Source organism: Talaromyces atroroseus (assembly GCF_001907595.1).
Source record: "Talaromyces atroroseus strain IBT 11181 chromosome Unknown scaffold_6, whole genome shotgun sequence".
Taxonomy (NCBI): domain Eukaryota; kingdom Fungi; phylum Ascomycota; class Eurotiomycetes; order Eurotiales; family Trichocomaceae; genus Talaromyces; species Talaromyces atroroseus.
This window is the reverse complement of record NW_017971438.1, coordinates 1,495,276-1,518,777: the sequence shown is the minus strand read 5'-3', so window position 1 is coordinate 1,518,777 and position 23,502 is coordinate 1,495,276. Positions and strand designations below refer to the sequence as shown.

Below are 23,502 nucleotides of genomic sequence, written 5' to 3'. Positions count from 1 at the left end.
TATCACCATAGTATGACCCTCGCCTGTCCCACGTTACATATACCGAAGCTCGAGAATAATCACTCCTTTTTATGCTTCGCGAGCCGAGTTCTGGGCTGGTGACCGAGACGGTGGCTTGTGATGCGACATTGGACATGGATCTAGTTTTCGGGCAAGTGCTGCCATGCCATGGCATCGTTTCAAATCTGCGACTAGAAATTGAAAAGCGCCTTGTACTGAAAATAACATACTCACGAAGATAAATGTCGAACACACAGTCAGAGCGTCTTAAACTAATGAGTAGTAGCTAGCAGATAGCACCAAATGAAATCACGGATGGCACGTCCTCGTCTCTGCAAGACATCCCTGCTCGAGATAGATAGAATTGGATGCTGTATCACCTGATTGCCCGTGCCCTACCTAGGCAAACTGAAGGTGTGACGTAATGTTAGGGCTAACAGACCGAATGGGAATAGTCTTAAATGTGAATCAGTAATGCCGCGAGCGATAAACAAGTACGTATTATGCTTCAAACGTCACTGCTTCTCCGTATCACTGGCGGGAGCCTGCATTCGAAGATCGCTAAATAATAAGCAGCCGTGGTATGATTGCCACTGAACCAAGTGCTAAACAAGCATCTTTTACAACGTAAATAGCGCAGCTCGTCGAGTACAGACTACAGAGTAGATAGCGGCCACGCAATTCTTCTAAACCTGCAGTCTTTAGAGTTCAAGGTGAACGAACACCTCTTCAGGCTCCAGGGCAATGTACTGTACCGATCTTCAGGGGCTCGCTCCATTGATAAAAATCATAAATGTCTGGTTGATTGGGTTCTGATGATGATGATGATCTCCATCGGTACCAGCCAATGTAACTACGTATCGTCGTATACCGTTGCAAGCATTGGCACAGTGCTCTTGTAATGCTGTACTAGTTCGTCTCATTCAAAAGGAGTCGATACTAACGCGACGTATGCGCAGTGGAATGAGCGAAAACAAACACCACCGAATAGGCATAGCCTGCTGACGCGATGTATGTTAATGTTACAAGCCTTGGCTTACTAATAAATATACTAAAGCGTAGTTGAACTTTGCAGAAACGGAGACACCGTAGACTATTCCATCACACTCACAGTCTGGTGCATAGTGCATCCTAGAACTAGATCTGCTCATCACCCTGACTGCCAAGTTCTAGCTCTTGACTTCTATGCCAGCCACGCGCCGGAATGAGAACCGGGTAATACACATGTATGAAATATGTCGAATGCATGCATAACCGGAAATTATCCAAGCCAAAAATACAGGCCCCACCACCCCCTCCGCACTAGCCCCGGGCTAAGCCGCACTAAGCCAAGCTAGGCGACACCGTGGCTATTTGCTATACATAACGCACATAAACTGTAGCATCAGCTAGTCCTGGAGCTGCCTAGCGCGGTATGCTAGCTTATTTGGCCCCAGTGCATTGCGCAGCTGTGATTGGCTCTGCACTGCACCCCCTGCTAGCCGAGAACCCGGCTCTCACGTGCAGACAGCATGATAGGCTGCACACCCCACCATTGCATTTTATTTTAAATTATTTTACCAGGCACGGTTCGCCGCTCGTATTGCGGCCGAACAGCCAATTCGCCAGGACTCATCGCTCGTACGGCAGGGGCAACCCAAGAGCCGCACCCACCGCTTTTAACCCCCTTCTCGTCCTTCCTGCATTCTTCTCTCTTCTCTTCCTCTCCTTCTCTCGCTCAGCCTCTCCAGCCTCACTCCAGTCTCTCTTTGGAATCCAAAAATCAGAGTCGATTGACTCGTGTCGTTCTTTACAAACAAACAGCAAACAACAAACAACAAGCTCTACAGCTTCCTTTTTATTTCTTCTACCGGACTTCTTCGACTTTGTTTATATAAAACCATCCAAGTTCAGTCCATCACAATGAAGTTCCTCGCTGTTGCTGCCGGCCTCGTTGCCGCTGCCTCTGCCTACACATACCCAACTCCCTTCAACCCAACTGCCAGCGGTGCTGGTCCCAGTGGTAACGCCATCTACACCCCAGACACCACCAGCCCGGCCACCTTGGGCGAGCCCTACAGCATCACCTGGGACCCTACTACTCCAGGCCCTGTCGCTCTGGTTCTCTGCCAGGGTCCTTCCACCAACTGCGAGCCTATCTTGACCATTGCCGACTCCATCGCCAACAGCGGTGAACACACCTGGACTCCCGAGGGACTTACACCTTCTTCCACCTCGTCCGGCGGATACGGTATCATGCTCATCGACTACACCACCGAAGCCTACCAATACTCCACCCAATTCGGTATTCTCGCTGGTTCCAGCGTCAGCTCCTCCTCCTCCTCCACCACCTCATCTTCCGTTGCCACTGCTCCCGCTTCTACCAAGACCACCACTTCCACCGTCAACATTATCCCTAGCAGTGCCGTGGTTACCCCTACTTCTACTCCTCTCAGCACCGTCATCAGCAAGGTCGTCAGCACCACCACTGTCTGCCCTTGCGAGAGCGCCGCTACCACCGGTGCTGCCACCACCACTGCTGTCCCCATTCCTCTCTCCACTGGCACTGTTTCCATCCCATGGACCACCAGCACTCACACCCCCAGCGTCCCAAGCTCAGTCGCCAGCAACGCTCCCACTCAGCCTGCTTACACCGGCGCTGCTTCCAGCAACATGGTTAGCTACGGTGCCATGGGCGCCGCTGCTGGTCTCGCCGCTCTCTTTGCTTTTTAACTGAATCCTTTCGTGTAAATTTTTCTTCTTCTTTCTCCTTCTAAAGTGAAGCTACTTCCTTGTTCACTATGATTATTAAGCTCGCCTGTTTTCCATCTGTGTGTTTGTGTGTGTGTGAAGTCTTTTCCTACGCAGCCGGCATATTTGAATCATCATTGGGACTCAGCAATTGATAATAAATACCTCGTTAGTTATAGTACTGTACAGTGGGATGGCTGTTACGAATAGAGCCATGAGAATTTACCTTTTCTATACTATACATGTGCATAATTTTTAAAGATTGATACCACAACCATTACTACATTCGTACATAATAACTATTGCATATAAACTGAAGGTACTCTGGATATATCTAATGAAGATTGATTTGTCTAGTTATCTAGTATTTACAATGACAAAGTGGGAACAAAATAACCTTGAACAAACAGTCAATTGTTCCCATAATTAAGTGAACAGTAATAATAACGGTAATAAAAGGAGGATTCTGCGATTTCGTTAGGGTCGTACAGATCATGAATTGGTTGCCATTTTTTCTTTCTTTGTGTTTTTGGGGGACAAGGGTAGGTTAATACAAAGAAAGCATGGCTGGGCTAGCTCGTGAAGAAATCTTCCGCTGTCCTCGGTCGTGTCCAGGCGGTATATTCGACGTCTTCGGAAGGGATAAAGTCATTCCCATCCGCGCCATCGTGGCCAAAGACACTTGTCTTGATGAGCGATGTGCGTCGGCGATAATCTTCATCAGCTCGGTCATATTCCGCGCCCAACAACACGGATGCAGGGCCGTATCGAATGGCACGTCCGAAGGCTACTATTATCGCAACTGAGAACTTGGTCCACATTAGTAGCGTGTGACCAAGGGTGTCATTATCTTCAAAAAAAGAAGACATGCAGCTAGTACTAGTATCTTTCGTGTCACCGAATCCGGGACGTGGTTTTGAATGTCGCAGGCTGCTCTGGCCACATGCGTAACAGACAGATGAAGATGAGGTAGTCCAGTGGCCTGGTTTCATTTTCAATGAAGAGCCTTTAAGCCAATCGTCCCGCTGCTGGGGTCCGAGAAGGATGCCCAGAATCCACCAAGGAAGCTTTCCAAGTCGCCCTATACTCTTCTGCCAGATGCCTGCAATGAGTGTCTGAGTGAATGTGCCAAAGGAGGTTTTGAGTCCGTGGAAGACAACTGGGACGCTTTTGTTGGATAGCGACTTGGTACCTTTCGGATTTGTGGTACTGTAACTACTTGATCTGCTACCATGAGATTTAAGATGATATAATCCCATAGGAGTGCTTGGGTTTGTGGTTCGGCGCGAATGACACCCTTGTGATATTGTAGATAGGTCGTTATTTCTCTCGGCTTCCTCGAGTTCTGAAAATAATGTTGAAGAGAATCGGTGGTGATGAACTTCAGAGACAGACCTTGTTCTCCTGGATAATGGAGATTCTGACATGTTGTCATTGTTATACTCCGCCGCCTCCTCCTCCTCCTCCGGATCTGACATTGGCTCGTTGAATGTGTGATATCGACCTGCACGGCCTTCTAAAACAGCTAGTGTTTCCTCTTGGGCGGCAGCACTCGCGCCGTCAGACATTCCTCGCTCGGAATTTGGGCTGTAAATAAAAGGGTGGAGTTCTGCTGAAAGAGATTGTCGCTGAGGAGACGCAGGGGTCGGAGTAGCAGTAGTCGGTAATATTAATGGCTTCAAAGAGCATGTTCCAGAAGGAAATCGTCGCATATTCCGTGATCGTCCTGGTGTCTTGCCTTGCAACTCTGGAGAAAACGGCAGCGGCACACTCCATCGAGATGAAGTTGATGTTGATGGCGGGTGAGATATTGTAGACGAGCGCTGAGACTTGGATGCTGCCGAAGAAGCTACAGTGGAGTCGTCGGGAATAAGATCTGGCGTTTGTATTTTATCCGGCTCTGGCTGTTGTTGTTGTTGTTTCTCGACTGCGGCTTCGGCATCTCCGTTTGCAACGCTTGGGTCGGCCAGAGACTGGTAGACGAGGTCTGTACGTAATGGCACAGAAGGGAGCATTGATTTCGGTCGAGATAAACGTGGGCCCGGGCTGCGCGTGGGCGAGACTTCTGGACTCCGCGGTTCTAATTTTGTAGGAGACTGCGCAAGGAGTTCGGTCAAGACATCAATGCGTCGTTCCAAGCCGCGATTCGTCGATCGCAGCGACTCTACATTGCGTAACTTTTGCGCCTGGAGGTCGCGCTCACACTCGAGTTCCTTGACACGCGTTGTATAATCCTCGAGCTGACCTTCCAAGAAGATAATCTTGGTCCGCAATTTGCTTTCAATGTCCATCCGCAGTGCTATTTCTTCATGGACTCGAACCTCGAATTTGTCCTCCCATTCCGAGATCTCCTGCCGTAGCACTTTGAGCTCAGCACTCAAAGACCTCAGCTTCGAGGTCTGAGCTTGGGTTGCTGTTGACACCTGCATTGGACTCAATTGGTTCTGCGCTGCGGCCAGTTGTGTCTCGAGATGCTCAATATACCTCTCAGTTGCGTAGCTGGTGGCTCGGTCACGGCTATTACTCCTGAGGCGGTTCTTGTGAGACGGTACGTCCAGTGACGACAGCGGTGATGACCGATTTTGATAAGCACTACTAGTGGCCATCACGGGTTCAGCACGGCCATCCGCCAGGATGGATGGAGATCTGTATGCGTGCCGTCGAGTCGACGAAAGCTCGACGTCTTCCAATGGCGGGCCAAAGAGCCGGGTGACTGACGAGCGACGCAGTTTGCGACCTCGCTGTGACGAGTCGTGGATTTCCTGCAGAATGCTTACTCTTCTCCGCACCGAGCCGGGGGTTTTCTGCTGCTGTTCGACGGGCGAGGCTGGCTGGTTTTCCTTGTCGACTGAGGTATCAGAACTGGGCGACGATGACCGCCATGTCGAGAAGCGACCAGACACCTTGGCCGGCGAGATTGTGGCGCCTTGGAAGCGCGCGTTTCGAAGCTGGAGCTGTCGCGTCCGGAGGTTCAATGGCTCCGGCCTCGGTGGTGGAGACGGCGAAAGGTGCTGGCGGTAGTTGTAGCGGTAGCTGTACACAGAGGGCGGGCTAGAACGGGGGGAGCTGCTAGTGCTACTGCTGTTGTTGATGTTGTGGCTGTAGCTATTATGGCTCGATGACGCTGGCGAGGCTTCCATGATTCTTCTGTCTTCCCATGGATCGCTAGGGAAGTAGCATTCCGACGAAGCAAATTAGCTCTCCAGACCGAGGAATGCCGAGCTCCGATCACATGCGCACTATTTATTGCCTGCACAGATACGGAAAAACAAAAATACTGGACATGGATTCGGAGAGAGAAAGAGAGAGAGGGAGGGAGTGAAGAGCACAAAGCGAAAGGAACGAGAGCGTAGTTAGTTAGTGGTTAGCTAGCTGCCTCCTTTTCCGCATGCAACGAGATGTTTGTTTTTGTCCCCGCCGTTGCTCCCGACTATTTGTTAGCTGACCCGCCAAAGCATAGTTACTATATAGTAACTCCGCCTGCTCTCTGTCTGGCAACATGCCTCCGAACTACGATGTGTTGGTTGAGCATTTAATCAGTGATGGTCTAGTCAGACCGGCAAGGATTGCTGTCACATGATTCTGTCTGCTTTGCTTACGAGTAAACTGGACGTGCAGCCACGTGACATGTCCGATAAGCGATAAGGATTTCTCTGCCTCCGAGTCTGCGAATCCCAACTTGTACTCCTCTACAATAAATAAGCATATCATACACACCCATCTCACTCACACACACACACACACACACACATTATGGCCCAAGGCGCGCTCAAAAAGACAAAGCCAACCACCGGCAAAAAGTGAGTGGGTTTACTCCGTTGTCCAGCGAAACAAAGTCGAACTAACCGCGAGAAAAAAAAAAGATCCTCCTCGAAAATCGGTCCCCGCGTAATCGCACCCAAAAAGTCCTCCCTCGCGAAACAACGCAAGTCAATGAAAAAGCTGTCGTCGGGCCTCATAGCCAAAACGGAGCGTAGTCTGGCTGAGCGCGCGGGCCATCTGGAATTGTTGGCGAATGCGAAGAAGGACAAGATGAAGGAGAAACGGGCCGAGTTTAAGAAGAAATAATCGATGAGTTGGACGACTATTGGCGTATATTGAATTATACTGGAGGTGACACGGTCATCTTCTACACTGTACATAGCTTACGACACATAACTCAGCTTTATAATGCGGATTCATTCCAGGGAAATAAATTAGTATCAATAATAGTAATAAAACCTATGTACCACGAATCGAACCAAAAGAAGAATTTCAACCCTGTCAAAGAATAAAAGAAAGAAAGAAAGAAAGAAAGAAAGAAAAGTCAAAGAAAAGGAAGAAAAAAATCACGGAGACATAAAAACAGTGTCGTCAATCATAAATCTCTTTCTGTTTTTCTATGCTTTTTTGTCTTGTATTAGTTAGGTCGAACAAAAACATCAAAAATCGCTTGCCCTGGGTATCTTTTAACGCTCCTCCTTTTTTTTTTTTCCCGCCTCTCCTTTATCATCAAAATCACGTCAAAATAAATCAGAAAAATAGAAAAATAGGAAGAAAATATGCCTCCCTACAATCTTCATCGAAGTAAAGAAAGGCTCAAACTTTGGCAATGCTGGCCACCCGATGAGGACTACCGGCCAATTCAATCAGTTCGCGGCCATGCTCCATCCATTGTTGGAATCCGTTCTCTGAAGCATCGACCGGGAAGTCATCCCAGATCTGCTGCTCAGTGTCCGCATACCGTGACCACTTCCCTTTCAGATGGTTGGCCGTGGACCAAGACGGAAGCTTTGTGAGTACGCTGGTGTAGTACACGTAAAGGATGCGGCAGAGGAGTTCAACACGGTCAATGTAGTGCTGCTGGCCGGGATCTGGATGAACGCCACCATCACCAAGAAGCTTCCACCACGAGACTCGCCACCGCAAGGACAAGAGAATATGCCCGAGCTCCTCCAGGAATCGCAGATGAGCATCAAGAGAGATCCGTTTCCATTTGATATTGTAAAAGTCTCGCTCAAGTTTACGGAAGCCCTCAACTTCGAGTAAACGGCAGAAGATTCGCGACAGTTGAGCAGCAAGCAAAATGTCTTTGCGATCTTGGTCGCTGCTAACATCCATCAACTGGTCTTCAAAGCTGCTATCAACGGACACAAAGCTATATGATGCCCGGCTTGGCATGTTGTTCCACTGCGAAAGAAGTTTCTGCATTTTTTTTTTCAATCAAATAAGTCAAAAGCACACACAAAAGAAAAAGGCAGAATGAGCTAGAAATATTGCACTTACGAAGACGTTGTTCATGGGATCGCAATCCTTTAAGCAGCTGAGCCAATTCTTCGTTTTATCCTTAGAGTCAATGACACGATGGTCAATAAACTCCAAGAATGTGGATTGAGCATTGTCGTTGTACTCGCTGAAACTCTTGAGAAATTTGTACGTTTCTCCAAGGTCTAGGACATACAGAGATCCCCATGACTGGGTCGCACGGATGTTGAATTTGCCGCGCCGTTCACCTAGAAAGGCTACCAGTTTGTTGAGATCAAAGGCTGAGGGGATCTCAATCCGCACTCGTTTGTCGCCTCCGTTGCTCGTGAGGTGATTAATTGCTCGTTGTGCTGATACATGTCAGTGTTCAAGCGCTTATTAACTCAAAGCGATCGAGTCTGCTCTTACATATGTAATTGCAAGTTCCATATTCGACGATGCTAGAGAAGCAGGCGCGCGCACAAGGCTGCTCATGCAGCGTAGGACGGCATGCGTCACACGGGGAGTTTCCATCGCACTACGGATTAGTTAGATTAACCATGCAATGAAAGATGCCGTCTGGAATTAACCTACCTTCCGCTTATTCAGACGACACTGAACACAGGTGTCCTTGTTCTTTCGTCTCAAGCCAGCGTTGGCTCGTCCTACAATACTCAAGGGACCCTTGCGGCGAGCACCGCGAGGGGGAGACACAAAGTCTTCAGAAGATATCGCACCCCCCAAACCGTCTTCCTGGACAATCTGCAGGGGTCTTGGTTGTTGGACTTGTTCGACGTTGACAATTGAGTCTCTCTGTTTACGCCTGCGTATAACGGAAGCCGGCTGAAGTGCCAAGGGGGTGTGCCGGGAGACGCCGTGGGATGCAGAAGAGAGGCTTGATCTTTCCTGCTCGAGTGACATTTGTGGGATATCTGACGCGTCTTGGCTAACCATAAACCCACTGACTTTGGGAAAGTCGGGCGATGATTTCAGGGTCTTCTCTATCGAGGCCGGCTCATCCCATTCCACAATCTGCAATGGCTCTTGCTTCACGCTATTCTCAGCAGGTAAGAGCATGTCATTGTTTCCCACGGCAGCGTATGAGTCAATGCCGTTGCTATGCGTGGACGGACTGGGGGATTTCATCTGAGGTTCGGGCTTGATCGGCTGTGGTTCATTGTAGACAGACAAATCCTGCGGAAGAATATGGTAAGATTCCGATAGAGTAGTCATTGGTGTGTCGGCAGCAGAAAACCACTGCTGATTCATCGTTGTACTAGCTATGGAAGTGCTGTTCGTCTCCGACTGCGCCTCGAGGGGGGGTGAAATAGGGAATTGTGTCGGAATAAACGACGGCGAGTAGCCGGCTGGATTCTGCCATCCATTGTATTTGTTGTTGTGGTTATTATGATTGTCACTGTATGAAATTGAATGGCGCAGTCGGTGCAAGGAGGATAAAGGTGGCCGCTGCAAATCCGTCAATAGCCGCTCGCCGTCGTCGACGATCACGGTCGTGTTCGGCTCAAGGGCGCCTTTTGGGTACTGATTAGGATACGTCGACTCCAAGGGCATCATGAAACCCGTGGAATTGGCGAGTTGAAACGGCGACCAGCCATTGTCAGCCAGAGCATTGTCGTCGACCGATGGATGTGTCCGTGGACTGAAAGTGCCGCCAACAATATTCACGCCGTCAGCGACGCCTACGGAGACACTGTTCAAGACGATTGACTTTGGTCAGAAACCTCACACAGCCTCTTCTTTCTTTCTTCTTTTGTTGTTTAAGAAACGAACCTTAGGTCAAGGCCAGTCGCGTCTATGACGGAGGGGTCAAGACTATCGCGACTCGGCGGGCCCTGAGCGGAGAGAAGATCGAACAATTCCGCATCACCCTCATTCGAGTCTTGGTAGGAATCCAATTCTGGCAGGGAGTCGAAAGCGTTCTGATCCCAGGCCAGGTCCGCGAGGGTGGTGTTGTTGTTGTTGTTGTTGTTGTTGTTGTTGCCGGTGTTGGTAAAGTCCCAGGTGCTGAGGAAAGTGTTGGGGTCGACGCCCGTCGCAGACTCAGTACTCCCGCTGTCCATCAGGTGTAAATGGCGGCGGAGGGAAGGTCGTGGCAAGCAAACCGCGACACGGAGCGACTGCTAGTGGGGGGAGAACGAATTCTTTTCGTGGTGGATGATGATATGGTGGTTGAGTTGTGGATGAGGTGAGTTGGTGATGCTGGTGTCTGACTTGGAGAGGAGGAAACCCACCGTATGATACCAGCGCAAAGACTTTCGCTCTATCCACGGGGCGGCGGGGTTTGGTCGGGGCTTGGAAGGGTTGCCCTTTCTTTTTTTTTTTTTCTCTCTCTCTCTTCTTTGCACGGGAACACTTGGCCCCCCACTCGATGGCTGTTCAATATTAATCAATCAATTAATAATTTATTAATCTACTAGTTAACTAACTAACTATTACAGCGCGTTTTTGAAGGCTAGCATAATCGCATTGTTCATCTACAATACGAAGAAACGACTATGGCTTGGCGTCGGATGCCGGCGGAGTTTCTCGACCGCCAATAGTAACCACCGCAGACAATACGATTGATTGCACGGCGGTGTCCGAATGCTTGCAGTGTGACACGCAAAGTCAACGTCGGGGTTTTAGTTAGTTAGGAATACGTACTGGAATAGCCTCAAGTACCCCAAGGCACTCGGGCCAAGGCGGAGGGTGCCCGGACCGGGCCCTATCAATACGGCGCTACTTGATCTATTATCTATCTATCTATGGGGGGGGAAAAGCAATGTGTTTGTTTATTATTTGTTTCCAATAGTATTTTCTACTAGTTATGCCTGAGTCAACCTGGATTTGTTGGGGGCAAAAGCAATCCTCTCGCAAGCCATTTGGGGCCGGACTTGAGCACTCCGTAGCATGTACGTACTGCCGAATCTTGCAAATGTCTTGAGGTTGGTAAATCGGCTTCGACTGCCGTAAAGGGAAGACTGGCAGTTTTTAGTGTGCAAAAAATGCGATTTGCAAGAATGCGCGCGTCAGGAAGGCACGCTCCATGGCTCCCTTCCTGAATAGTATAGGCTCACCGTCTCCAACCTCTGCTCAACTGCTGCTGCTGCTGCTTCTTCTTCTTCTTGTTCAATCACTGCTCGTCTTCTGGTCCAGTATCCATTGGACGATCCTCCCTCGACATGTCTATCGTCGCATCGAGATCAGCACGTGAGCGGTTCACGCTGTGGGTTGCATCAGGAAGGCACAACGTGATAGGATCTCAGCCATCTCACCGAGTGCAACTTTGAGAAGTATGGGCACACAGTTACTGGCAGCCAGTCTTCGGAAGCTCGCTCACTGCTACGATCAGCCAGGCGATTTGCCCTCCACAGGCACAATCCCGTCGATCGATGAATTACAATTGCCATGCTCGTCTCGTCGCAGAATGAATGAACATGTTGTATCGTGCCTGGCTCTGGTGACAGATGCAGGCGATGGGATCGGAAAACGGCCCGTTGTCTAGAACATCCGTTTTAGGCTTTTGACTACTTACGGTCCTCACCGAGATCCCAAAACAACAGAATAGAGTCGGCAGTCTTCCTTCATGTATGGAGACAGTTGGATCTGGAAAAGAATATGGCCGGCCTCTTTCCGATGCCCCGCGTCGATTGTCGTGCATTGGGAGCCGTTGAATTTAGCCAGAGGAAGCTCGGTGAGGATCTAAAAACGAAAAATAAGTTAAGTTTATCCCGGAGCCTTATATATTAAGTTGGCTATTCGGGTCACTCTTTTTCTTTCTCTCTTCTCGTTCATTTCTCATGTTTCCGTGTTTCATCTCCCTTTGATTTATGAAAGGGAAAAGAAAGGAAGCTAGGTAGACAGGCTCAAAAGAAAGGTTGAAGAGGACTCAGGAGCGACCACGGACATTTTCAGGATTCACCCAACATCTGTAAACTCAGACGCAGTACATGCAAGTGCAGAACGAAAGAAATAAATTTTTCTCTGTTTTCTTAATAAGCGGATTTCTTGGGTGGTCACTTTGATCACTCTGCATGCCAATTGACCCTTTTTAAGTTCCTTTTTTTTTTTCCTCTCAAACTCTCGACTTATGCATGTCCTCGTGAGCAAAAAGATTTCCCCCCCTCTAATCCTCCTCACCAAAACCAGGCAAGCACTGACATTAGCGCCAAAAATAAAAACAGGTCGTGAACGATGACGGGCCGCCGTGTCGCAAACTGTCGCCCTATGTTCGCCCCTTCGTAGACGCCCTGCAGGATGCTGGTCATCGGGTCTCAGTCGCCGTGCCCGCTGCGTCGCGCTCGTGGATCGGCAAGGCTCATATAATCGGCGCTTCGCTCACGGCCACATATGTACATCCAGACTCGTTCCGCGAGGACGGAACATGGGAGGAAGAAGAGGAAGAGGAATGTCGCGCTGTTAGCGGAAACCTACCACCAACACCTGCAGCCTCAAGCGAGCATCTGAATCCTACTACTATTACTAGCCCTTCTACTACCAATTCCAACCTGGCACCAGCTACCACCAAAGAGCAGGAGCGTTGGGTCGTAGTCAGCAACGGCACACCGGCCAGCTGCGCTCAACTGGGGATATACGAGCTCTTCCGTGACCGTGGAGAGATTGATCTGATAGTCTCCGGACCGAACCATGGAAGAAACGCCTCGACCATATACAATCTCTCGTCGGGCACTGTGGGCGGAGCGCTTGAAGCAGCGACATGCGGCAAACGGGGCATTGCGCTGTCATTCGGTAGCAAGGAGGAACAGCAGCCCGAGGTTATTCAAGCTGCGGCGCGATTGTCGGCGCGTCTGATTGACCATCTCTATCGCAATTGGGACGAGCGCGTGGAGCTGTATAACCTGAATGTGCCGATGCGAGCAGATGTGGAAAGCCGTCCGGTGCGATATACGCGTGCGCTGCCCAATGTCTGGACAAAGGGTAGTCTGTACGCCGAGATTCATCATCCTTCTCTCGTTAATGGCACATCCCAAGTCGTGGGCACAACACCAAAACCCAGCACTCAACCCCGCCGTGTGCGACAATTCCAATGGTCAACAGAACTGTCCGATATCAAGAGAAGTCTCGCGGAGAGCGCTGCAGGAACCGATGCTCGTACTGTACTTGACGGATTCACGAGGTGAGTTTGCCCGCTCTTCGCCACAGAGAAAATCGCATAGAACAGCGCAAACTAATACACATTTCTAGTGTTACGCCTCTCCTAGCCAATTTTTGGCACCCTCCTGGCTTCGATGGTGAACTGCAACTCGGCAGTTAAGCCACTCTTTTTTTTTTTTTTTTTTTTTTATTGTTTCTATATTCCCACATAGACCTTCGTCTTCAATTACCTAGATAGTAGGTAGAGAGAAATGTCATATACCCAGCTGCGGCGAATGAAAGTCACTTGACTGTTGTCAGTGTTCTGCGAGCGTAGATACGATGTATCATATGAACATCAAAATTCCATTAGGGACTTGGGGATGATGAGGCGGCTGACACGATGAAATTAAGTCGTCTGCAAAGCTGACGGGATAGTAAAGACTAGCGTGGAGTATCATTCATCATAAAACAGAACAGAAAATAACCACAACACAAAATTCTACTGATAAAGTCCCCTTGCAGCCTCACCAGCTCCGCCATCCACTGTCGTGGCTTGTTCGGCCTTCAATTTCCCCTTGGCCACACCCCCTTCGCCAACCCCCATACGACGAGCGACATACCTCTGTGCAACAACGCCGGTCGACAGACTAAGAGACTCTTCGAGCCACTCGGCAGCCCACTCGCGTGGATCGACTCCACCGCTCTCGATGATATCTGCTATGGCCTCAGGAACAATAACACGCGGCACATGGGCGCTATTTTCTTCTTCTTCGTCGTCGTCAGCATCCACCGGCGGAGCTGGCGCATCAAGCCAATCGATCCACTTGCGAGGAATAGTTTGAGAGATTGCATTAAACGCGATTCCGTGAACGGGGTCGTGCAGATAAATAGCAAACAGGATCTCCTCCTCGTCCTCCTCTGCTACTTCGACCACGCCGCCTGTACTCGTAGCCTTTTCTGCGGTTGGGCCGGCTTGAAACAGGTCCTTGGGGGTAACCTGGCTGACTGCCTGGATAGCGAGGAAAATATCGCTGCTGCGCACCGGGTTCGACTCGCTCAAAACGGCAGTGGCCTGCTTGGCGGCTTCTTCAATGCCGCCGCGAGATGAGTAGAACTCTGTCGCATAGGCTTCTGCACTTGCTCGAGCGAGTTTGGTGCCTTCGACCATCCCCGGTACAGCGGCAATGCTGCGAGGGTTGCCCGGCGTCACAGTTCGCCACCATGGCCCATCGCGCCATCCTGCAGTCGAGCTTGCGAAGCCGAATTCTGGCCCTCGGCGACGAGAGGACTCTTGACCCCTCTGAATGACGAGTAGGTCCCCGCCTTCCACCTGCGACATGACTCGGGAAAACACCGAATGTATCAGAGGTTCCAGGCTCGGGTATCCCGAGAGGTCGTGCGTTATATGTATTTGTAGCCGCTCATGCGAGGAAATCGGAGGCGCTAATGTGTGAATGATGGTTGTGAAAGTCGGCAGAGCTAGAGTCCTCAGCTCCCCTCCTATTGCAGTACTGAGGTTAGCATGGATAGATGATAGTCAATAGGCAGATGGGACAGAAATGCATTACCAAGGTCCCGAAGAGCGCCCACGTTTCCTCTGACCTGCTCTGCCCATTTCTGTGCCTCTTCATTGTTCTGGATCTCCTTCACCGCAGCTTCTGCCTGCTTCATGGCAGCCGACGCCGTAGACAAAAGACCTCCCCACCATCCCCCACCTGAGCTCTTGGGCTCTTCGTTTGTACTGGCAGTTGATGCTGTGGCTTTCTCTGGCGGCTGTTCATCCTCGACGGTGGAGCGGGGAGGCGCGACATCCTCCGACTTGCGCTGCGCTGACTTGTCTTCGCTTGTCCGCCCGGAGGAAGGCTTTGAACGACGAGCTTCGGCTGACAGGCGCGGGGTGCTGGGCCGCTGAGATGCGAGGGTCTCTAGTTCAGCCAGCGGATCCTTTTCAGCATCCGGGGGGCCATCTGTGGAGGGCGGCTTCTTCGTTGCAGGAGCACTCTGTGCCTGGTCGGCGGACTTGCTTGTGTCGATGCCGAGGTCGTCGAATTGAGCCAAGAGCTCATCATTCGTGGGTTTTGTGCTTTTGGGGGGCATGATAGCTCGGTCCACAAGAAAGCAGATATCGCGTTGCTTGTATTGAATCAAGCAGGAATATGTATGTCGTGGCACAGGCCGTGATGGCTGTATGTACGTCGTCGTCGTTTGTTGTAGTTAATTAGTTTAGTCCGAGACGCTTGGTGGAGCTTCCGGATGATCTTCTGCGCCAAGCAGACCTCACCTCACCTCCTCAAGATAACGAACAGCCTCACAATTACATAGCAAACTGTAGACAGAGAGAGTGTAGAAGGAAGGAAAGGGTGGTTGGCTTGTCGAAGCCATACTGCAATACCTAATCGTCGGGTTGTGCGACCAGTGTCGCATGGCGCGGTGGCGAAGCTTTGCTGCTTCTTGCAGACTGCGCCAGGCGACTCACAATGATATATATTATATATGCTCAACGACAGGATGTACATTTGTAACCTCGTAAGACACTTCCCTGAGACATCCAGCGATTACTGTGCAAAAAGAATAGATCCAACCCAGCCCGCTCATTGGCCGCTCTATGCTCGGTCCAAACAGGCTTAGCCTCCTTCGATCTCCCCGTTTGTCCTTTTTTTTTTTTTTTCTTTTTTTTTTCTTTCCCTCTCTTCTCTTTCGCGATTGTCTTACCGGTCAGTTGATTTTACTGTTCTTTCTTGCCTTTGATTCGGCAGCTGGCCGGGGAATGCCCGTCTGAATCTTGCTGGCGGATATAAAATGTGCTGTTGTTGTATGGTTTGGCGCTAACCCTTCTTGACTGGCTGCCCTTCACTTTTGCCTCGACTTTATACTCTTTTCTCCCTCGCTCTCTCCTCCTCCTGCAATCCTCTGCTTCCCATTCTCTCCCGGCCTTATTCTTCTTCGCTGCTCTATCTGGCAACCTCTTAGTCAGGCCTACTTTATTATCTTGCAGCTCGTGTTTTGTTTTAGAACCTGCTTCGAGCTTTTCTGAGACAGGGATCTATCTCCCTCTCGCTGTGTGTACAACGCAGGTACCATCCTGGCCCTCTTCTCCTCCACGCCTCCATGATTCTTGTTACATAGATTATTCTGGTACGTCTAATTCTCTTTTCCTGCGTGTTGTCTTCTTCATGGCCACTGTCTGTCACTCAGACAGCGTCCTCTGCCCCCGTTGCATCATCTCCGTTTGTCCTTTTGGCGGCCTCTTCCCTTCCAGGACACGACGACATCCACCGCGTCTGGTCTGTTCTACGAAGAGCAAAGGAGAGGCTCGCTGCATGCTTATTGTTGTGCACGACTTCTATTGTCTCTCAATCGACGTTTCTCGCCGGCTTGATTGTATACTGGCCGCGTCCCATTTTTCCTGGATTTTGCCGTGCTCCTATTGGCGCCTTTGACCGCATCACCCCAATTGTTCGGAGTACATGCTCACTAACATCACGGACAGCACACATTCATTGATCTATTCTTCCCTTGGATCAACGAGCGGTATTTCTCTGCCGATTTCGTTCTTTGACAATGGCTGCTGCAGTGGAGCAGTCCTCCGACTGGGCCAATGAGCGCTCTGATTTGCCGGTAGCTAAGCGCCACTGCTCAGAACCAGCTCGCGCCCATCAAGGCTTCAACACGCACTCAATCGAGACATCTCTGTCGCCTCCGCCCTCAATTCACCATCAGATCAAGTGCCCGTGGTGCGCCAAGGATTTCGAAGCCCCCGCACACGGGGCCGCTTCAGAATACGATGTGCTCAAAGAGCATCTGGCTGTCATGCATCCGCAGATTGCCAACTTGTCAGCACATGATATTCCTACCAAGGATACTAATGCAGAGACTACCATGGACGACGATGGTGATGTGTTTCGCCAAGGAAGTGCCTTGGATACAAGCCACATCGCTACCGTTACAGCTCCTGCCACCAACGCTGACGCAACACCTGAAACGAATGCGATTGCTTCTGATGCTGCCCTGAAGGCCGACTCCACAGGCGCTCTTCACAACAAGCTTCAGGACTGGAGACGCCAGCAGGCACATGAATATATCGAAAATCGCCTGCTAGCAAACTGGAAGCTGCATGACGCCCGTGAATTCAATCCAGATTACGATGACACTACCGCCGAGCTCGACCAAACCTGGTGTTATGTCTTTGATCAATCAAAGACGACGGCTAGAAAGGCCAGCGTCGATGTTCCTACTCGCCCGAACCCGTATCTGAGCAGTACGACGGAGAAGGGAGAGTTTCTGAAACTGACCCCTGTAGAAGATTTCCTTAATTCGCTCAAGGACTTCGAGACAATGTCCACGGATGAGCTCCACGCTTCAGCTGCGAATGTAGCTCATGCCCTCAAAACTTGGCAAGATGAATGGTCGGCCATTGAGGACATGAACAAAGCAATCAAACCTTCGAAGAAAACTGCCAACCCCCGGGCCTTGGACCCCCCTGAAGTATTCCAAGACAAGAGGGAGGCGATGTTATATGGCTACAAATACGATCCTACCATACACGATCCCAAAAAGCGGGATCCGAAGAAGGGCTCCCTGTTCAAGTGTCCAGATCCCTTTATTCAGGGTGGCTTTAGACCGACTGCTGCTCAACTTCGCAAGATGCAGGCCGACGTTGCCCCTAGCAATCCTAATCCCGATGGATTTAAAACTATGATGAAGCATGGACAGGAATATATTCCTAAGTTTCAAGACCCTCCATTAACTCCTTTCGAGGGGAGAGGAGCGACAAGTCGCAAACGCAAGGTGCCTCACAGTGAGATTGCAGCACTTCGACAGATGAGTGGTCATGATAGCTCTACTCCAGCCCTCGAATCAGACATTGATGGACAGCCTTTCAAGCGCCTTACCCGTTCTATTGTTAGCAAAGCAGTCGAAACTCCCGAGACTAAAACGGCACCCCCAAGTCCAGGCCTGCGAGGTCGTGGTCGCGGTGCACGTGGAGGACGTGGTCGTGGCGGAACTCTGAAGGCGTCCTCGCGGACTGCACAGGTCCCTCTGGCAAAAGCCATCGCCTCCAAAGCTGTCAATGCGCCTCTCTCGGCGGAAACTGCCCCGTTGTTATCCAACGGCGTTACGCCATCTCCGCAACCCGATGGGTTAGCCCCTGATCGAGCGTCCGTCGATGCTACTGGTGGATCCGCTAGCATTGCTCCTGTGCCAAAGCCGGCCCTTGCTCCTGCGACCCCTGGAGCACCCCCTGCCCTGGCGGCTCTGCCCCCAAACCTTGTCCAACCTGGTGAGGTGGTTGATGCTTTAGAGTTGAATCGGCGCAAGTTGCTTGCCAAATCCAAGAATCCGCGACGTACTCAGGCCATGCTTGACCATTGGAAGCGTTTCAATAAAGAAGGACGGACTAGGAATCCGAAGCGTACCAAGGCACAGATTGAAGCCGACAGGCTGGCAGATGCTGAACGCAAGTCCAAAGAACCTCAAAAGGCTCCTGCCACTAAGACTCGCAAGCGCAAAGCTACAAGTACTGATACGGCCGATGGCTCGGTCTCAAAGCAACCCAGAGCAGCAACCACTTCTATGGCAGCCACTGTTTCTCTTCAGCCTGCTCCAATCCAACCAGCTACGACCACATCTACTTCAATTGCAACGATTGCGCCCACGCCAGCTGCAATTGGCCTACCCATAGCTCATTTTCTTCCACCATCTGCGCCATCTAGGCCACGATCTCCGCCGAGTTTCCTAGCTCCACAAAATTCGGCTCCTGCTGCTGTCCCTCCTCGCCCTCTCCAACCAGTCCTGCCAGGATTCGATAGAAATCCTGCCTCCTCCTGGACTGGTCCGCCACATTTCTTTTCTTACCCCAATTCGGCACCGTCTTATCCTCGCTATGGAGAAACACAATTTTCACCTCCACCGGCCAATCCCCCGCATCGCCATGAGGCTGGTCCTCCCGAGATAATGCAGCCACTTCCAACATATCCTTATGATGCGACCCGACCTCAAATGCAGCTTCAAAAGGGAGCTCAGACGCAGCGGCCTTGATGAGCGCTGAATGTCAATTACTGGTCAATCTTACTTGAACATGGCGGCCAACATGAGAACATACAACTTCCCCCTCCCTCCTTTCTCTTCATGTGATTACTAACATTTGCCTTAATATACCGCGCCATCTTGAAAAGCATGTCCTCACTTTCCTATTTTTCTTTTTCTTCCTTTTTTTTGCCTTGTAAAATCAAACAATAAATGGCCTGTAAGATTATTATGTTCTTTGCGGCGAGCGTTCTGTTTTTTTTTTTTTTTTTTTTTTTTTTTTTTTTTTCCGTATTTTTCATGTGTCTAGCAAAGTCTGTACAGGAGTTGAGATGATCGGTGGAAACTTCGGACTTGCACATTCATCTGCTGGGTTTGGACACATTGGAGAATCAAGTCGAGTTGCTGCATTTCGGGATAGACCACCAGTGCATGCCCAACTTGAAGATATCTTCGGTGCGTTTGGTTACGGCGCTGAGATGGGGAAATCCTGCTGAGTGTCTTCTTCTTTGTGTTTTGGCCCCGGTTCAACCGTTTGGTGTGTTTTACTCTCTCATCATTTATTATTTGGCATATCTTGAAGCTGGGTCATCAACCATGTTGGATAACTACTGGGTCAAGGTTTGCCTTCAAATTGTACATTGCATCAGGATCTGGGTCTGGGACAATATTTCTTTCAGGGTTGAACATGGATTGCAAATGGTCATGATTTTGCGGCGGCGTTGTCATATGAAATTTTTTATTTTTCAGATTTTTATTCTTCTACTTGAACGTCAATAAAGGTATCTGAAACAATGAGTTCCGTACATCATAATCGCATGACATATGTATGCTCTGCAATGAGATAGCATGATAGAAGTATAGGCAACTACTCTCTTTCATTGGCTGACTTATTACGCTAGTAATTAACCGGCGTCAGCGTAGTACAGCAAAGAAATAAAATACGCCAGTGCCACGTGACTTTCAATCGCTGACCTCAAGTCCGTCGCCTCTTCCGGTCACTCTCACTCAACCTTCACTGACAAGTCAGTCCATCTGTCGCCATTGCGCTTCATCCAACTACCCGGTGACTCACAACCTATTGTGTCGCAGCAAGACGGTCACTGCTCTCTTGCAGATTATATAGGAGATTATATACTATAGAAGGTTCTCGCAATGGGTAAGAAAAAGCGCGGTCACCCAGATTTGGAGGAGTTGCTCGCGCGACCATGGTGCTACTATTGCGAACGAGATTTCGATGATTTAAAAATCCTTATCTCACATCAAAAAGCGAAACATTTCAAATGCGAGCGATGTGGTCGACGATTGAACACGGCTGGAGGTTGGTGGATTTCTTTTTTCTTTTATTTTTTTTTTTTTTTTCCATTTCGCCGATAAACCTTCTTGTATTTCTGGCTGATCTATTTTCTCCGTCAAGGCCTTTCGGTTCATATGAGCCAAGTCCACAAAGAACAGCTGAGTGAAGTCGATAATGCGCTGCCTAACAGGACAAGTCTTGATATTGAGATTTTTGGCATGGAAGGTGTCCCCGAAGATATCGTTCAAGCTCACAATCAGCGCGTCCTTACACAATTCCAGCAGGCTGAAGCTGAGCGTCGCGCAGCTACGGGGAATCCTCCACCCGGAGCTGCGAAGGATGGCGGCCAGGCGAAGAAGCCGAAGCTAGAGATTTCCGATCTGAAAAAGCGTCTAGCAGAGCACAAGGCGAAAGTGGCATCTGAAAAGTCTACTGAAGGGAGCAGCGGTAATGTTACTCCCATGGGAGCTGGCCAAAGTGCTTCTCAACCTCAAACTGGCTTTGTAAGTATCTGGTCTATAGCCTTTTCTTCAAGAAATGGAAAGGAGAAGAGACTAATTCTTTTCGCAGGGAGAGAACTTCCCACACCCGCCAGCCCAGCAACCCGCGAGCAACGTGCCAAACACACAATACTCATATCCACCTTCATATGGTACAGCCACACCTTCTTATCAACATACCCCGAGTCCTGTATACCAAAATCATGCTCCAAATGGTCAGCAGCAGGTTCCCCCGCTGCAACACTATGGTGTCTCCCAGTATGCTTCTCCACCTCAGTTCCAAGCTGGGCAGACGCCACCCCCATACGCAACTACAGTTTCCCCTCATCCATTTGTACAGCAGCAACAACAACCTGCAAGGACTCACACACCGCCTCAGAGTTTACCTCAATATCCACCGAGACCGGGCAGCTTGCCAGCAGCGCCAGGCCTTCCGCAGCGGCCATCCTTTGGCGGTCCCCAAATAAATTCACAGCCACTGCCTCCAATGCAGCATCCGTTGCCTGGCGTTCCTTCTCCGGGCGTTCCTCCGGCGTATGGGCAATATCCGGCACTGGCGGAGGTCTCTGTTCCTGCCTCATCTGCTACGCCATTATCAAATTCGGTTGATGAATTGATTTCGGGAGCTGCCAAAACCGCGGAAGCTCAGGCCGCACCATCACCCGCGGAGAAGCCTGTGCCAACAGAGGAAAAGAAGGCAAAGAAGGAAAAGGACAAATCAAAGATAAGGTTGGTTTATTCCGACAACGAGACAAGCCCCGAGGAAAAGATGGCGACTCTGCCAAGATATGCATATACTCCTCCTCATGGAGCAGATACCGTACTCAGCGATGCTACTGTTCCAGCAGTTGCCCGGCCGACGACGAACTCCGACGATGTCATCGATGCATCTGGTTAAGAGCAACAAAAGAAAATCAGATATGGTCCAGGCCGACAAATTTCATGATCGCGATCAATCGGAAGATGGCATTGTTGGACAAGCAAGTTAAGTTCGACGTAACCATATGAAATATTCGTCATTTGATTGAAGAGAACAATACCTATTCTTTCCCCTGACATGCTTTAACATGGCAAGAGACTTCGCATTATTCCATTACACTGTGTATACACACAAAGCCGCCACTGTCGATGCCAAAGAAGAGACCAAGAACAGCCAATCAAGGATTCTAATTGTCGCTGGTCATCTGTCGGTGAGTAGGGGTCATTGCCTCTTCCTGCATAAGGCCAGTGCTTTTTTTTTTTCCTTCTTATCGCTTCTGTTGTACGACCAGTGCGCTGCTTCAGTTCCCCAGAGCATTTGCCAATGTCGTTCTACGACAGATTCTTTTTGAACTACAAGATGGTTCTTTGGGTTAGATATAAAGGTAGGCACGTCCTTGAATCAAAGCATTAAATATAGGATTAGAGTAATATACGATTCATTTTCAATTCTCGTCCGGTGTGTCAATGTCACAACGTAGAGAAGATATGCTTATTGTAGATGTTGATTGGTTGGTTGGTTGCGGGCCAATCGCAATAGAGACTTAGCTCGTCATCGGATGTTCACTTCGCGCTGTCAACATTCAACAACATCCGATCATTCAACCCAGCCAGTCCTCATCACTACAGCGCATATACCAACCACTTAGCGTCTCTGAACTAAGCAGTCTAATCAATACGGAACAATAGTACAAATATGGTGGGTGTTGTTCCATGTCAAGATGGCGTTGACACATCCACACAATCCATCAATCCATCAAGGCAAAGCATTCTCTAACCAAAGCCTTACTTGACGAAAATAGCCCTCTCAGGATTTCACCACAGCCTCCGCCGGAGCCCTATCAGTCCTAACCTCCATCGGCGGCATAATCGGGTATGCGCGAACCGGCTCCATCCCCTCCATCGCCGCCGGCCTCTCCGTCGGCGCACTCTACCTCCTGAGTCTACTACGACTACGAAACAACCAGCCCTACGGCGAGGAGCTTGGATTGCTGGCCTCAACCGTGCTGGGCGGTGCCTCTGTCCCTCGTGCAATTCGACTACGCAAACCTGTCCCCGTTGCACTCAGCGTGCTTGCGACGTACGGGCTGTTGGTTTTCGGGCTGGCGTTTAGGGATAAGAGGGCCAGCCGGGTTTAGTTTTCAGGGGGGGCGGGGGTGCTTGCTCTTGGTATAAGGCTATAAGCCAGTGATGCTGCTTTGTTACGGCGATGTGCGTGTATGAATAAAAGGTTAGGAAATACAATGCCACCACTCCACTCGAGTTTGCGATCAGCATATACCTTGCTCCGTATTTGATGGCGAAATCTATAATTTCGATGTAGATACCTACATTACTGATCTCTGATTAGATTAGTAATTGAAAGAAAACCTGCTGATCAGATGAATACGAGCCCAGCTCCTGCAGGCGCGCTATGCACGTCTAGGCCCTGAAAGTTAACTAGGGTTGCGCCGTCACAGGGCCTGTTTAGCTGCATTAGCAGGATACAACTTGTTTTCCAACGCCGACACTCAGTGGCGGCATCGCGATATGCGCCGATTCATGTCAGTCGGTCAGTCATGCCTCATATTGATATTGCAAAATCATCAACCGGGAGAGCTCGTGCTGGAAGACGCGGTACGAGTATCAAAATGCGGAATACAAATTAGT

General features: G+C 49.9%; 9 protein-coding genes across 9 annotated transcripts; 6 read left to right on the top strand and 3 right to left on the bottom strand.

The window, feature by feature from the left end:
• Positions 1–1,902: 1,902 nt before the first annotated feature.
• Positions 1,903–2,712, top strand: UA08_05436 (hypothetical protein; the record flags this gene model as incomplete). Its single annotated transcript, XM_020267758.1, has 1 exon — positions 1,903–2,712. The coding sequence occupies one exon, from the start codon at positions 1,903–1,905 to the stop codon at positions 2,710–2,712; it is 810 nt and encodes a 269-aa protein (XP_020119419.1).
• Positions 2,713–3,302: 590 nt separating this feature from the next.
• Positions 3,303–5,870, bottom strand: UA08_05435 (hypothetical protein; the record flags this gene model as incomplete). Its single annotated transcript, XM_020267756.1, has 1 exon — positions 3,303–5,870. One exon carries the CDS (start codon positions 5,868–5,870, stop codon positions 3,303–3,305), a length of 2,568 nt encoding a protein of 855 aa, XP_020119418.1.
• Positions 5,871–6,483: 613 nt separating this feature from the next.
• On the top strand, positions 6,484–6,798 carry UA08_05434 (hypothetical protein; the record flags this gene model as incomplete). The annotated part of the gene is made up of 2 exons (XM_020267755.1): positions 6,484–6,530; positions 6,594–6,798. 2 exons carry the CDS (start codon positions 6,484–6,486, stop codon positions 6,796–6,798), a joined length of 252 nt encoding a protein of 83 aa, XP_020119554.1.
• Positions 6,799–7,308: 510 nt separating this feature from the next.
• UA08_05433 (hypothetical protein) lies at positions 7,309–10,034 on the bottom strand (the record flags this gene model as incomplete). The annotated part of the gene is made up of 5 exons (XM_020267754.1): positions 7,309–7,914; positions 7,996–8,324; positions 8,383–8,491; positions 8,548–9,664; positions 9,745–10,034. 5 exons carry the CDS (start codon positions 10,032–10,034, stop codon positions 7,309–7,311), a joined length of 2,451 nt encoding a protein of 816 aa, XP_020119553.1.
• A 2,009-nt stretch (positions 10,035–12,043) lies between these two features.
• On the top strand, positions 12,044–13,228 carry UA08_05432 (hypothetical protein; the record flags this gene model as incomplete). Its single annotated transcript, XM_020267753.1, has 3 exons — positions 12,044–12,055; positions 12,138–13,090; positions 13,159–13,228. 3 exons carry the CDS (start codon positions 12,044–12,046, stop codon positions 13,226–13,228), a joined length of 1,035 nt encoding a protein of 344 aa, XP_020119552.1.
• Positions 13,229–13,549: 321 nt separating this feature from the next.
• UA08_05431 (hypothetical protein) lies at positions 13,550–15,147 on the bottom strand (the record flags this gene model as incomplete). The annotated part of the gene is made up of 2 exons (XM_020267752.1): positions 13,550–14,550; positions 14,619–15,147. 2 exons carry the CDS (start codon positions 15,145–15,147, stop codon positions 13,550–13,552), a joined length of 1,530 nt encoding a protein of 509 aa, XP_020119551.1.
• A 1,464-nt stretch (positions 15,148–16,611) lies between these two features.
• UA08_05430 (hypothetical protein) lies at positions 16,612–19,089 on the top strand (the record flags this gene model as incomplete). Its single annotated transcript, XM_020267751.1, has 1 exon — positions 16,612–19,089. One exon carries the CDS (start codon positions 16,612–16,614, stop codon positions 19,087–19,089), a length of 2,478 nt encoding a protein of 825 aa, XP_020119834.1.
• A 1,143-nt stretch (positions 19,090–20,232) lies between these two features.
• Positions 20,233–21,772, top strand: UA08_05429 (hypothetical protein; the record flags this gene model as incomplete). Its single annotated transcript, XM_020267750.1, has 3 exons — positions 20,233–20,398; positions 20,495–20,877; positions 20,945–21,772. The coding sequence occupies 3 exons, from the start codon at positions 20,233–20,235 to the stop codon at positions 21,770–21,772; spliced, it is 1,377 nt and encodes a 458-aa protein (XP_020119557.1).
• Positions 21,773–21,941: 169 nt separating this feature from the next.
• On the top strand, positions 21,942–22,991 carry UA08_05428 (hypothetical protein; the record flags this gene model as incomplete). The annotated part of the gene is made up of 2 exons (XM_020267749.1): positions 21,942–22,064; positions 22,656–22,991. 2 exons carry the CDS (start codon positions 21,942–21,944, stop codon positions 22,989–22,991), a joined length of 459 nt encoding a protein of 152 aa, XP_020119556.1.
• Between the last annotated feature and the right edge of the window lie 511 nt (positions 22,992–23,502).